The sequence below is a fragment of the Mustela nivalis genome (assembly GCF_964662115.1).
Source record: "Mustela nivalis genome assembly, chromosome: 14".
Taxonomy (NCBI): domain Eukaryota; kingdom Metazoa; phylum Chordata; class Mammalia; order Carnivora; family Mustelidae; genus Mustela; species Mustela nivalis.
The window spans coordinates 63101771-63116908 of record NC_139033.1 but is presented as its reverse complement, the minus strand read 5'-3'; the positions used below and the strand labels follow the sequence as shown (position 1 = coordinate 63116908).

Genomic DNA, 15138 nt, shown 5'->3' with positions numbered 1-15138 from the left:
ACTGCTCCATCCACCCATCCACTCACCATACTTTCACTGAGCCCTAGCCATGGGCTCTCATTATGCTCTCCATAAAGCTTTGAAAAATCAGTGCCATGGTTTTTCAGAGGTTTCTGACTATGGGCGAGGAGAACTCAACTCAGCTTTCCAGAGTTCTCAATGTCTCCTTAAACCTGAGGAGTGAAGACTTAGAAAAATGTAAAAAAACAAACAAAAAAACAAAAAACCCTCCCCCCCCAAAAAAAACTAAACTAAGAATTGTTCAGGTGACATATGTTTTGGACATTTTCCAAACAACATAATTACCTAAAATCAGTCTGACATTTATATCTCTAGCTTCCCATGCTTGTTAAAATACTTTTCTTGCTGAAATACTCATTGAGCTAAATTTCATCTAACATCTGGCCATTGTATAAATATAGCAATGAAAACATGTCTTGTTGCCTACACATTAGGTATAAATTTTAGAAATCCAATTAGTGTTTTATTCTTTCTGTGCGTTTTTTTTTCTTTGATTTTTCTTTAGTGCTGGAGCTACTTTCAGGCTCCTAACTGGAACTATAAGAATTCTAACATTTAACCCACATCTACACAACAGCAAAAGCAACTAGATTGAGGTATGGTGCTTTGTAGTATTTCCTAAAGATTGTGAGATATTCCTTAAGTTCTTTATTCATTCATGCAATGAACATATATTGAGCGAAATGTCAAGCCTGGTGCTTGATGCTGAGGGTAGGGGATACGGAATAAATAAAATACCATCTTAGTCTTTAAGGAGTTTAGAAGCCAGTAGAGGAGACAGATACCTACACAAGCTCCTTCACTAGGATGTGAAATACAGCTCTTGCCATGTTGCCTAACACTGACGAATGCTGTAAGACAGGTACGTACCCATCCGGCTCAAAGGCATCATTTGCTACTCATCTGATGGGTGGCACACTATATAATTGATTGTCCTCGATTCTTCTCTAAGGGTCTATAGCTTCTCAAAATTGAGGAGCCTCTCAAACTAAGAACCCAAGGGAGTGTCCCAGTATTCCCTGTGCCTACATTATCCATCTGGGTAGGCAGAATCTGCCAGATGCCCTCAGGATGGATCCTCTAGTTAGCAATACCAGCCTCATCTGAGTGAACGTCTTCACTTTTAGATTCCCTGTAATGCCAACTGACCTTCAAGGACCTATTCTGCGTGGATGTGAACATTTAGAAGTAAGCCCGCAAAAGCACAATGTTCACTGTGTACATCAGGGCCTACCATCGTGTATCCTCTGCAGCCTTTCCAAGAATGCATTCCCTTATATAGATTCCACCAGTCTTTCATCAAATCAGTCTTTCATGATTATACTCAAATATCTAAACCTTTGGGTCATTCTCAAGGATGCTCTTACATTTTAGCTTGGAAAAACTGGGAATGAATTTTCTTTTTCTTTTTTTTTTTAAAGATTTTATTTATTTTATTTGACAAACAGAGATCACAAGTAGGCAGAGAGGCAGGCAGAGAGAGAGAGAGGAGGAAGCAGGCTCCCCGCTGAGCAGAGAGCCCGATGCGGGACTCGATCCCAGGACCCTGAGATCATGACCTGAGCCGAAGGCAGTGGCTTAACCCACTGAGCCACCCAGGCGCCCCGGGAATGAATTTTCAAACATTGTCAGATGCAATGCTTACTTTTCAAACATTAAAAGTTTATTTGCACAAACTTAGTCGTATGAGATATAATGTAATTCATGAAAAGCAACCACAATGCTAATACTTAATAGATTTTTCCAAATATTAGATGTTACAGTTTAAATCACAACATTAGCTCTGATGTTGGAATAATATTTCAGTTAATAAATAATTGTGACTATAACCATATGTTCAGTTTATTCTCACCAGTTTATCATGAATTACAATTGTGATTTGGGTCATAAAAGTGATAAACAATTTTATTTTCATAAACTGCATGTTTATTTAATTAATGCCAAAGAGAATCTAAAAAGATATTCCAATGGGTTATAGAAATTAGGTGTAATTTTCAGCTCTTAGATTTTAACACGTGTGGGTAACACTATAACTGCTTTCCTAGGGTATGGTCATCTGCAAAAGTGAGTGGCCACAGTTTTTGAGCCTCAAATTAAATGTCTTCTATGTATTTCAGAGAATTATGAATTTCAGAAGTTACTGCTATTTTGGGGTGATCTATAAAGTATTACAATATCAATGCAAGCACACAAAATTTGTGGTAAAGAAAGTGAGTTTTGTATACTTTCAAGATAGAAGTCACATCTTCCTAATAATTTTGATGCCATACATATTAGGAAAGAATTACTTTCAGACATAAGATATTCTCAATTTGCCTGATCTTAGTGCTTATAATGAGAAGTTACATTGGCCTTGTATCGTCTGCTAAGGCCGTGTCTTGAGCTCCTACTGTCATCTAGTTGTCACAAAGGCAATTTCTTAGTCAAATGTTTATAACACGCGGGGGTAGTATCAACACGAAGCAACAAAGGTCCTCGCCAGGATTAACGGTAGTGCTTGAATTTGTTACTCTATTTTGGAATTTTCTTATGTTACTGAATTTGAACCAGGAGGCTAAGTTGCCTGGTTTCATGGCCTAAGAGAATATTCTGTTCTATTTGGAATCAGACTCTAACAATTAATCAGATAGTTTAATGCCAAATCTATCTTATTCAAATATATCTAATCCTTTCAAAACCTTTTCCAGACAGCTAGGACCTATCGACGGCATTAGGAGAAGAGTCAGAAAGGGGAAGAATGTATGAAAAGCATCCAGTGGTAGAAACAAGGTGTAGGAATCTTACATTTAGCCAAAAATTCAGGTACCGGACAATATTTCCTTCTGTTGTAAAAGTTTAGGACTCTCGGGGAATAAAAAAGGCAACTTCAACAATGAAATAATACATTCAAATGTTGGGCCCCAAATATTTAAGAAAGCTCCCCAAACTTAAAAAACGTCTCTTCCCCTTTGTATTTCTTTTTCCACAAACTATATACATTTTCATTGTAGGGACCATCTTACAGTTTTGGGGTGCTTGTTGTATTTTTCCATAGGGAAGAGACGCTCGGCATTGCTTCCTGGCTGGGTATAATTCATTTATGTCCTTCCAGTTTTTTCTCTCTGATCTCTTTTCTGTCTATCTGTCAGCGGCTCTCTCCTGGGAGCGGCGCGATGCACTTCATTAATAAGAAGGGATTAAAGGAAAAAGCCCTCGTCTCCTAATACACTTGGATAATTTGGTGCCATCCACAAGGCAATAGACCCCTGCTGCATAGATGTCATTAGAAAGGTACAATTTCATTACTTTTTACTGGCAGAGCCTTGAGTGAAATACAAAATATGTTGTCTCATATGCAGGGGAAAAAAAGTACCAAAGCTTTCATTGACTCTACGCCTCTAAAATATTAGAACGCAAAAATATATTTTATGGTTTTTACATTTGTATTGCCTTCCCTTAGTTGTCCTTGAAATCAAGCTTTTATTAAATACTGAGCAAAATCAAGATTAGAAGAAATTTATTTACATTCTTAAATCCTAAATGAAATTCATAAATTTTTATTAACTAACACAAACCTACTAAGTGCCAGGCACTCTGCTGGTGGCTGGAAAGCAATTTACAAAAACATCATTCATGCCTTTTTTTTTTTTTTAAGCACTAACTTATTAAATACTCTATCTAGAAGTGAGTATAAAAGTGAGTGCATAAGAAGTAAACCACATGGCTGAATAAAATGGATTGTAAGCTAGCAAACGGTAAGCATATTAAAGAAATCTTTTTAACTTATGCTTGTTAACCTCAATGCTGAGCTGACATATTTGACCTGGCTGATAGCATTATCTTTTGAGCGTACATCAGCCTTCCCCGCCCGACCCTCCATTTTCAGCCGTTAGTGGTATACTGTGCAAACATTTGAAAAGACAGGCATAAACCATCATGAGAATCTCACCCTGTTTCCTATAGATGCCTCCCCAAATAGGAAATGATCGATGGGGTCTCCCTGGTTGGAGACTGTGGCTGGCCACACATCTGAGCAAGCCGCCTGGGGTTTAGGAATCTGCCATGAAAACCACCAGTGGCGCTCCCAGACGTTGCCCTGCTGTGGTGACTCCCTGGGGACCTTGAGCATCACTTTCTTAGCACCAAAGAGAATCAGGTTGAACAGTGGTCCATTATGTCACTGCCACAGACACGCGTCTGCCACTGACTCTAAAAAGTGGCACACGTTTGGAGCCGTGTGTGGGAGAAGAAAGCCCTTGATGATCAGCTTATTTCCAAGCCATTCTTTGCAGGGCTGGGTTTTTGCTTCCCTACTAGCTGTGTTTTCAGTTAAACTGTCATTTGCAGCTCTTTGTCTAAGACAAAGTCTAGCCTGGGTGGTTAAGATGCTAGAGACTGGGGTTCCCAGAGACCATTCTACTAACTAGGCACAGCCGTTCAGGAAGAACGACATGTCTCAACAAATACATGAGTTAGTAATAAAAATGCTTAAAAACAGTGTTGGGTTCCTAGGTACAGTATCTCTAAAAATGAAAGATTGGTTGTCTAGTCTGCTCTGCATATGCAGTGTTCTCATGTCCTCACCCTTGCACTCTGCAACCATGGCCTTCCTTGTTTCTCCTGCATTTTCACTCATTAAAATACCATCGCACGCCACACTGAAGACTATCAACGAACCTATGGGACGCGAGAAAGCAGCAGAAATGGGGGCCAGGCAGGGCCCCACCTACCACCTTCCAGAGTGAGCAGAGCTTAATAACAAAAAGTTAGGATTCAGCTAGTTTTGTTCTTGTTATCAAAAAGAAATCTCAAAAAAAAATCTCAACTAATGTTTAAATATAGACAACCAAAGTCACAAACAAACAAAACCCCCCGTTTTGCCAATAAATTAAAAAAATAAGCAACATGGTTAAGTGGTTAAATGCTTCGATTGTTAACCTCATGTGGTGTATTTGAGGACGGGCACTGAAAACAGATCAACTATTTGATTCCAGAATATAGATTCCTTTTTCCTTATGATTTTTTTAGAATGGCAATTTTTCCTCCACTCCAGTAAGATCATATGAGTCTGTTTGTCCTGTTTGTCTTAATAGCTGTTTCTTATGATTTGGATGTTTTTTTAGGTGGAAACAATAAATATACAGGGTTTCTGAACATTCTTCAGATTTCTGGGCTTTCTGTCTGCATTATCTTGGGTGCTGAGGAAGAGGAAGGAATATTATGAATTGGAGTTCAGATTGAAAGTTGGGTATTTGACATATATAAAATGGAAACAATTCATTAACAATGACCCTTGTTAATGTTGTCTTGCTGAGGTAGTTTATAGTAAGGGACTGCTCATAAAAGAGCATGTTATATTTCCTCTCTTGAATATGCACGACTCTGTGACATACTGTCCCTTGCCATTGAAAAACTTGACTTAATGGAATAAATACTCAAACAAGGATCAACAATCCCAGGGACATAGTATCGGAGGATTAAGCTGATAGGTGTGTCTCTAAATTCTGCCAGGCAAGACTTAACCAAATCTTGATCGACATTTTAAAGTGATTATTCATGAATGGCAGCAGGATTCACTGGATTCATATTTGCTTTGGGGACACTTTAAGAAGACTTCTTTTTTAGATTTGGAATTCACCATAGGTTTCTTCCATTCCTCCTCAGTGGAACAAAGAAATATTTTTTATCTACCCTGAATAATAAGACATGAGAAAACAACCCTGCGCATGGCTAATTTATAACAAATCTGTTTCCTTAATGGGTGGAAGGAAATCTGAGGACAGTTCTGAGGGTTCCTGTCTGCTTTCAGTGCCATCTTCTAGTCATACGGAAGACAGCACCTCGCCCGACGGGTCTTTCCCCTTCTTCTCCTCGCCCCGGTCAATGTCAATCACGTGCACCACTCCGGGTTTGAGGATCAGGTCGTCAGTCTCTACCTGACTCCTGTTGTCCTCCACCTCCATGTAGCTCCCCTTCGTTTGCTGGGCAGCTTTGCTGAAGGCTTCTTTCAAACGACGTTTGAGTTCAACATCTGGACAGAAGACGTACTCGTAAAGGCCACCAGCGAGGACAGCTCCTATTATCGGTCCAACCCAATATATCTGGGGGAAAAGAGGGAAGAGTTATGGAGTGAAAGTGGAGGAAAACTATTGCTTTGAACAACTCATGAATCTAGAGCCCAGCTGGATGACATTAAGGGAGCCAATGTGCTGTGCAGAAGAAAGCAGGATTGGAAAGAATGTAAGAAAATGTATCATCTGCACATCAGAAATCCGTAAACTGCTAAATAACATGTAAACGGAAAACAGGGGAAGGCTTTTTTCGCTTTTCTTGCTTTTATTAGTTATTTCCTTTCTATTTCTTGATAATCCTTAAAGTTGAGATAGCTCTTTTTTGGGGGGGTGGGAACGGCACATAAAGTGTGCACTAAGAGTTCTTCAACTGAAAAAAAAAAAAGATTTCTGGAGAGTACTTCTCTTATTTTCTTAATATTGCCATCTTACTTTAGTTTCCCACCTAACCGATCAACACACAGATATTATCGTTTGAGATCTAGTTATTCAGCAGAATGTGATCGATGGAATCCCAGCTCCCAGCTCCACCACTCAACAATCTGGTGAGTTCTTGCATCAATACCGTGACTTCTTAAATCTTAATTTCCTCATCTGCAAAGTGGGGATTATAATAATGCAGACCTCACCGGGTGTAAAAATTCAATGGAAATAATCCTTGTAAAGTACTTATTTCTTCCAATTTCATAGCAACAGGCTCCATTCCATGTTTCCTAGACAATATAAAGTTGTATGTGAATAGGCTGGCGATAAGTCATCTCCTGTATGTTACATGATTTCCTTCCCTAAAATCTGGTGATTTGATTTAATAGAAAACCTCATGATTTGTTTTTTACTCTTCTTTCATCCTCATGGTTCCTACCACGGTCACTAGGTGAAAAAAACCCAGTACCTTGTTTATGGGTGATAGTTAGGTGAGGATTAGTAACTCTATAGGATTTTTCATTCAACAAATGGAAGCCTTTTATCATACCGTTATTGTGTTTAGAGTAAACTAAATATTAAGTTTTGGTAAACTTCGGCATTTACTTGGAGTACATATATGCGGCAGAAAAGCAGACGTTCATTCAACAGATTCAGCAGAGCAACGGAAACTTCGTTTACTGAGCCAGCTGTACTTAGCATTTTTCTTATATTAACTCCCATGATTCCAACAGAAACCTTTGAGGTAGATATGATTATTGTCCTGATTTTATGGGTAAGAAACGGATACCTTGAGAGGGCAAGAAGCTTGCTTAGGATTTCATGCTTAGCAAGTGCTGGAGCTGGGATTTCGGGTCTGTATGAGTTTAAACTTCTCTTTTGAACTACTGCCCTGCTTTTTAGGAGACTCCCCTTTTCTCAATTGAAAAAAAAAATAGAAGGAATGCTTCTGGCTTAAGACACTCTCTGTAAGTGAATTTCATGTAGCATCCTCATTGATAATTCTAAAGAAAATTCAAAATTTGAGCTGTTGCTGATCTCATATACTTCACATGGAAACTTTCAGTAGAGTGGTTACAAGGACCAAGCTCCTTATCCTGAACAGAAAGAAAGCATGTAAAAGTTGACCTTCTCCCTGCCCAATCAGAGAAGAAACTAGATCCTCCTTTAAGTGTCTTTGCCCTCTACTCGTTAGACATGTTCTAGTCCCCATGCTACAACTCCCACAAGGGAGGCAAAGGTCTTCTAAATAATTAATTAGATGCATCCCCAAAACTCCAACGCAGAAGACATCTAGTTACACGCTCCCCCAAAAGAGCAAATCTCGGTTTCAAGTGTTATTCTCAAACAAAAGTCATAACATACTTTAAAAGGACTTTCAAAATTTATAAAGGTAAATAATTTTTCTTGCTAAAAATATATATATATGGAAAGTGCGAAGAGGAAAGCTGAAACAGTGTCATTACACTATCTAGAAAACTCAACATTTTGGTGTTCTTGTAGTCTATCAGTTAAGCTGTCTGTAAATATGCTGTAAATTAGTTCTAAAATCCATACACCTATTGCTACAGAATGGGCCTTTGTGTTCATTGGGATTAAGTTTGTTATAAAATAGCAATAAGGGGAAACCTTTAAGTTGAGAAGTTTCCTATTAGTCGAATTTTAGCTGGCCTACCACAACCACTAGGTAATTAATAAAAATATATACTTTTACCCACATTTTAAAGTCCTCATAACTGAAATTAATACTTGCTATTTGTCTAAATTGTAATTATAAAAATAGTTTGAATTTAAGAAAGTTGAACTTACAGTTGTACTTTTACCATTAATAACTATATACTGCCCCTTAAAAATTTCCATTCCTGTTAATATGGCACATTTTGAGACATAAATGGAAATATCAGTGGCAAAATGACCAATCCTGTGGGTGGTATATATTGACATGTTTTGCACGGTTGGGTCCAAAATCTGGCTTTTGAGCACTGACTCTCATTCTTTGATTGAAATTACGTCTAAAGGCTCCGTACACTTTCTGAGCAGGGAATGTCGATAGTAGTGGTGGGATTTCCTCTCATTTGTAATGTGCACTGCGGTTGAGAGGATGTAACTGGGTCAATAATGACTGTATGAATGAGATTAAAGCACAAGTGACGTAGAGCTATATTCTTGAATTAAAAATAAAATTTGTAAAACAGCCTTCACAGCACATCCATGACAATCAAAGGCAGCCCTACTTGAGGCTGGCTTACGTAGGTCTCCTGTTTTTACTGGTTATTTTAAGTTCGTCTAGGAGTTGCCTTAAACCTGCCATATTATTCACTTCATGGATTTCCGTTCCGTTCCTGTGTTGTAAGAAACAAATGAAATAGAACGGATTGCGGTATTTAGAAATGGACATCCTTACGCTCTGGAAGCACTGCCACCCCATAAATAAGTAGGTTAGCCAGGACACTGGAAAGCATGCCTCTTCGGAAATCATCGATGTTTCAGCTATGGTTATGGTGATAATGGCATAAACATTTGCATCATTTATTCCTCTCCATCTGCAGTTCAGATGCTTCCAGCTCACATACTATTAATTGGGTTCATGCTTTTGTAAACAAAAAAGATAAATATTTTTGCTATGGGCAGTGCTTTTAAGCATTTCTTTCTTCTTCTTTTTTTTTTTTAATTTTTTTGCAAGTGTATATTTTGTTATTGCCAGGAAGGCTTTAGTTTCAGGGATTGAAACCCCGTATTCACCAAACACCCTGATTTTCGCTTGTTCCCCATAGGTTAAGTCTATCAGATACAGTGCCCAGAGCAGTGCTGATTAAAAAAGAAAGACTATTATGGAAGGCCCTGAATAGATATAAGATATGATGTTTTATAGTAAATTTGGTCTAGTCTCTCCCTGGTCTCTATGAAAGGTATAGGAAAGTGGGGACTCAAGGTTGGAAGGGAGTAAGAAAGCTGGCAAGCAAAGAAATTAAAAAAAAAAGAGCTCTGTGGGGTAATTGTCCCCAACTGTAGGAGGACAGGAATTATCAACATGATGGTTACCCAGTGGTTTTCCCAATTTCCCATGATAACTACAGGTCCAAAAGATCGGGCGGGGTTCATGCTGGCACCGGTGTAATTGATCTACAGGAAAAAAGAAAACAACTTCAGACATTGCTGAGACGGGACTAGTAGCAGGAAGCGTACACTGCAATTTGCTACCATTTGCCAAGTCAGTTAGAGGAACTGTCAAGATGTTAGCAGCTATATCAACATTTCTGAAAGTTAACAAAGTTAACAAAATAATCACCTAAAATGGACAGACGTGGCTGGATACTAAAGAACTACAGTTGTAAAACACATCTTTAAGCCAGCTCTAGGGTGAGAGTAAATGAAATGAGTCAATTATTTAAATGGACTTGGAAACTTACTGCAAATAAATGTCCAATTGCAACAGAAAATCCAATTGCTAAAGCTACTGAACCAGTGACATCAGTCCGTTTGGAATCACAGCTGGCAAAAATAGTAAACACCAACTGAAATGTGATGATCAACTCCACCAGGAGACCGTGACCAGCGGTAAGATTTCCATGAACCTAGAAAGAGAAAAATGCTCCATCTGAATTGAAGCACGAGTATATTTTCTGTGATAACATATCATAGTGAAAGGCATACTTCATCACTGGAAAAAGCAATGGTTAATTTGAATCATCTCTTCTACCCCACAAGTGAGATGCTCCCCCTGCTTCCAAAAAAAGAAAAAAAAAAACCATTTCCACTCATTTTGGGTCATCACAGATAGTTAATTACTCGTACAATGACCAAGCGGGAATTTGTGCTGAATGTTCTTTTCTACAAAGGAAGCAAAAGTGTGCCACTGCTGCACTTAACTTATAATTCTTGAGAATCTTATAATTTTATAAGGCAATGATTAAATCCATTAATTAGGTTTAAATTAATTAATATACATTTCAATTAAAATTTAAACTGTGTGTGGGTTTTTTTTAATCAATCCTGGTGCTGAGCTAACAACTGATGTTCCTAACCAGTTTAGGACAAAACTAGGATCAAGCGCCAATTTATTGTTCTAAGTGTGGCCCTTGATGTAGATCATTTTAAATCTCATGAATGTGATAGGAAACAAAATAGTTTCTTCTGCTAGTGCACCAACAAGTAGTTGTAATAAAAAAAATGCCTTAAGCTAAATATATAGTCTAGTATATTCGCTAGGATGGGAGCAAGAGCAAGGGGAAAAAAACCCCACAACTTTTGTGCCACCTAGCCTAATAATATTCAAGTCACTAGATGACGAACAATGATTATATATGGATACAATCAATGTTGCTGGGATGAGTTTTCAAGCATATCAAGAGAAATCATCAGAAATCCTCTAAGAAGAAATTAGCGATTTTAGGAAATTCTCTCAGGCTATTGGGGTGTCATGTAGCAGGGGTCTGCAAGAAGCCTGGAGTCCTAGTTTGAAAATAAGAGCCAAAGATGCTACCGTGGTGACCCCCAAGCCCCCCACCACACTGGAAGGTGTGACAAGGTAGAGAATCCCGGCTCCGATGATGGCACCCAGGCACTGGGCTGTGACGTAGAAGACAGACTTGGCGATGCTGATCTTCCTGGTGCACACCATGGCCACTGTCACAGCGGGGTTGATGTGGCCGCCGCTGATGTGGCCAAAGCACTGTACCATAGTTGCAATGCTGAGTCCGAAGCAAAGGGAGATGAGAACCATGTCCACGGGTAGGGGCTTTTCTGTCCCCCCCCAGTTGATGGTGGATCCCAGGCTGAGGAGAACAAAGATGAGCATAGCCAGAAATTCTGCTGTGACGGCCTTCCAGAAAGCTTGAGTCCAGACCCCTCTGAAGGCCACCATGATGTTCTCTCTTCTACACAATGGTCCACACTTACTGAAAAGAAAACAAATGGTATCAGTCTAACCAAAGCAGGGTTCAGGAATTTGGGTGAAGACTCCGGGGCGTACATGTAATCTTGCCCGACTGTGGGGAATGGCCCTCTCCAAGGCTATTTGCATATCAAGAAAGAATGCTTCCAGGAAACCTTCCTAATTAATGGTCTCCTTAACAGTCAAATGGTGACGCTGGCCTCCTTTTATTTAGTAGTCAAAGCTCTTTCAGTAGCACCGATGAGTGCCTAGAAAGGGAAATACGGTTTCTTCAGTGTCTTAAGGAACGGAGAAGGGAATACATGTACTTCAGAGCAACAGTTAATTCCCTCAGAGTAAGTTTCTAAGCTTCACTGTACTTTTCACATGCCATTTAGAGTCTGAACGTAAAGCAATACACATACACAAAAAGGGAGGGTTTTTTTTGTTTGTTTGTTTTGTTTTTTTGCCGTTTTGCCCTTGGTTGCACAAAATGGCATTCTGAAAATGGGTTTGTGGAACGCGATGCTCCTCTTCCCCAGCAGAGACTGCGGATTTCGGGAGCAGGCGCGCGAGGAGGCCGGGGCGCTGAAACTGGTCTTTGGAGAAGCCGGGTCGTTCCGGGAAGGGGAGCTCAGGGTGACGGGCAGGGGCGGTGGGAGCTGCCAGGGCCGGAGCGGCGACGGGGACACGCTCTCCGTCTCCCCTGCGGACCTGGGCGCGCGGCGCTGGGCCGTGTCAGCCTCGGGCCCCGGGGGAGCGGCCACCCCCGCGCGGGTGCCAGGTGGACAAACAGTCGCGGCCCCGCCCCCGCCCCGCCCCGCCCCCGCCCCGGACCTGTCCCAGGCGTCCCGGCAGCCGCAGCTGCATCCCGGCCTCCGTCGTGCTTTTGGAAGCCTGGGGGACAGTCCCATCTTGTGCCCGACACTTTCTCGACCCCCAGCGTGACCCCTCAGACATGCTTCGCCAAAGAGACCCTGCAGGCGGGTGTGGACGCCCCAGGCACCCGGTCCGCGCCCTCCAGGGGCAGCCGAGTTTGGACCGGGGGCGCTGGGCAGAGGGCAGGAGGCTGCACGGGGAGTGGCTGTTCCCCCGCGTGTTCTTGGCGGCCTTCTCCTCCTCCTGCGTGGCCCAGAAAGACGGCGGGGACCTTGCGTGTGTATTGGGGCGGGGGAGGGGAGGGTGGGGTGCAGCAAGCACTTTCTTCCTCCAGTCTGTTTTCCTCTTAACTGTCCGAGGATCTTCGGAACGAGAAGGGATCGGGTTTGAGGATATTAATGCCAACTGCTGGTTTGGGTAAGAAGTGGCTAGAATTCCCAATGTGGGGTACCATTAATCTAGTTACCCCATTATTCAAGACATTTGGCCTTATTCTTTTCCCGTGATAGTGGTGAGAGGGAAGGAGTGTGGAAACACTGATCACCAGAGGGTTATGACAAAAGAGGCGAGAAAGCCAGGTATTTGAACGGATTAGAGTTATTAGAGCTTTCCCCTTGATGTATAAGGAAGAGGAACATCCCCCACCCCCACCCCGCGCCCAGCCTGGGTTCTGGATGAGCAGTGGGGAAATGCTGGGCGGAAAGAGCTAGGGAACTCTCCCTTGACCTTTAGGATCTTAGCTCAGCCTCTGGTTTGATACCGGGCTTTGCTTCCGAGTTGGAAGGAGAAACCCATTTTTGGCCCAAACCCCGCTGCTCCGGAGGGGGCACAGCCTGCTCTGTCTGTCCTAGGTGTCCCCTGCCTGTGAACTCCTCTAAGTAATTACAAGAAAGCCCAGCGGAGAGGACAATGGCATCATATTCCCTAGAGAAAGAGAAAATAAAGAGCCAAAACAGCTCTTGGAATGGAGCAGGAAGCATGCCCTGAGGGAGACATTAAAAATATCCCCAAGGGGGAGAAACTTAAAGAACTCACAGATTGAAAAGAAGCTAGGAATGGGGCTTCTGAACTCACCAGCAGCCCTGGCTGCAGCCAGAGGCGAGGGGCAAAGGGCCTACCACAGGTGCTGGTCGTCTATGGCTGGATTAAGTGGGAAAAAGGAAGAGAACAAAGCAGAAAGCCAAGGAGGCTGGTGGGCAGGACACCTCAGGTCCCTTTTCAACAGCGAGGTTCACCACGAGAGGCGGACTCTGGCAAAAGGCCGCCTCCTGGCTACACCCCGGCTCTTTCACTTTCCCCAGCCCCCCAAGTTCTATCTCTCTGCCTCTTCTCTCCCGCCTTTCCAGAGACCTAATTTAAGAAACTCACTTGCTCTTTCAGCTTCAAATTTTCATCAGCCAAAGGAATTAAAACAACACCAAAAAATAAAAAAAATTTTAAAACCCCAATAGATAAATATACTCCTAAACAGTGTTTTTTAGCTTTTTTTGGAAAACCCACAGAATCTGATGTCCTTCCAGGGCAGAGCGAACAGCCTCAGTTAGCTGCAAACCCCAGAGTTGCCAGGCAGCACATACATACCCCTGACCTTCCAAGCGCTCACCTCGGCAGGCAGAGTCTGTCATAGCTCCTGTTATTAGCGGCGATGCTCCCTTATGCGTTCATACTCTCGGAAAATGGATCAACACTATTTGTTTTGCTTCTCTCGCCCCAGAACAAAGGGGGTTTGTTGATGTGTCCGGGTTGTACTGAACCGGACACATTACTTTCTAGCTGAGCACACAGCCTGATCCACTTCTGGACAGCTGAGCCTCCCGGTGAGTAATTTTTCTGATGAAAAATACTGCAGATAGATTTCCTTCCATAGGGTAATTTCCCTGTGCATGCACAGGTCTCAGATATTTGGAGGATTTTGCAATAAAGCATCCTTTTTTTTTTCTTCTCCCTTCCCTATGCCTCTCTTATGATTATGCCAAGTACCCAGATCTAAAAGAATCACCTACCTGCCCTATAGTTTCCTTCTAGATTCTGTCTGAGAAGACACATAGATCTATAATAAAAGAGAGTTTCATCTTTTGGCCCCGCGCTTTGTTCCCTTAAGGCAAAGAAGGACTTACCCCCACTGCCTTGCTGCGGGTCTGCCACTCATGCCTTCCCTGGCCCGAGTGCAGCTCTCATTGCCTGCCCTGCAGCTCCCAGTGCACTGGGAGTCAGATTACGGCCACTTGTCTGATTGGGTTTTTGGAGTGTAGGGGTGGAAAGACTCTGCACCATGTGGCAATCGTCAAGTTATATTTGAACTTGAAATAACTTCTCTCTACCTGATCGCCGTAGACACAGGGCATTTCAGGAACACAAAATGTTTGCTTACATTGCATTTCTTTAGCTGGTAATCTTTGAAACTGAGGATTTCCCCCAATTTTATTTCGATTCTTCTCACCACAGTGGATTGCTGAGCATTTGTCTTGGTTGGTTATGTGTCGTAGTTGAAATTGGGCACCTATGAGAAAACAGATTTGTGTTATCCAGCAGTTGAGATGGGTTGAGATCTGGGCTGTAGTACATTTGCTTTTGAGAGGCTGAATTTCCAGTGGCTTCTTTTGAAGTTTTTGATCTGAGAAGTAGCGTTTTAAGTACAGTAGATAAGTCCATTTGTAGCTGGGTAACAGTGATTTGGATGACAGGAAAATAGGAAAAATAGGAAATAAGACTATTGCAGGGTGTTCTATTGACTGTTACGTTAATAACAATTGTTGAGTAAGAAGTAGTAAATTTAAAAATATGGAGGTTGAGTGGGGATAAAATTTTTGGAAATGGAACGCAAACTTAATATCTGCAAACCTAGGGACAAGCCTGACGACATCATTTGTGGGGCCTGGTTCGGAAAAAAGC

At 41.7% G+C, this 15138-nt stretch overlaps 2 protein-coding genes across 13 annotated transcripts in view; one reads left to right on the top strand and one right to left on the bottom strand.

Moving 5' to 3' along the window:
• Positions 1-1662: 1662 nt before the first annotated feature.
• AQP4 (aquaporin 4) lies at positions 1663-14472 on the bottom strand. 3 transcript variants are annotated; one of them, XM_082698878.1, is made up of 5 exons: positions 14364-14472; positions 10978-11392; positions 9905-10069; positions 9537-9617; positions 1663-6101 (listed from the first exon to the last, which is right to left on the bottom strand). In XM_082698878.1, the coding sequence occupies exons 1-5, from the start codon at positions 14393-14395 to the stop codon at positions 5823-5825; spliced, it is 972 nt and encodes a 323-aa protein (XP_082555004.1). In that variant the 5' UTR covers positions 14396-14472; the 3' UTR covers positions 1663-5822. The 3 variants fall into 3 exon arrangements, with proteins under 3 accessions (XP_082555004.1, XP_082555006.1, XP_082555005.1); XM_082698880.1 differs by lacking the exon at positions 14364-14472 and adding an exon at positions 13850-13933; XM_082698879.1 differs by lacking the exon at positions 14364-14472 and adding an exon at positions 13321-13464.
• Positions 6111-15138, top strand: part of LOC309847950 (uncharacterized protein) — a 75411-nt gene continuing 66383 nt past the window's right edge. For 4 of the 10 annotated variants that reach the window (XR_014302738.1, XM_082698885.1, XM_082698881.1 and 1 more), the window contains exon 1: positions 13995-14063. The gene's annotated coding sequence lies outside the window, so the exon portion shown is untranslated. Of the gene's footprint in view, positions 6617-13831; positions 14064-15138 lie in introns of those variants that run through there. The other 6 variants (XR_014302736.1, XR_014302737.1, XM_082698882.1 and 3 more) reach the window with 5 other exon arrangements.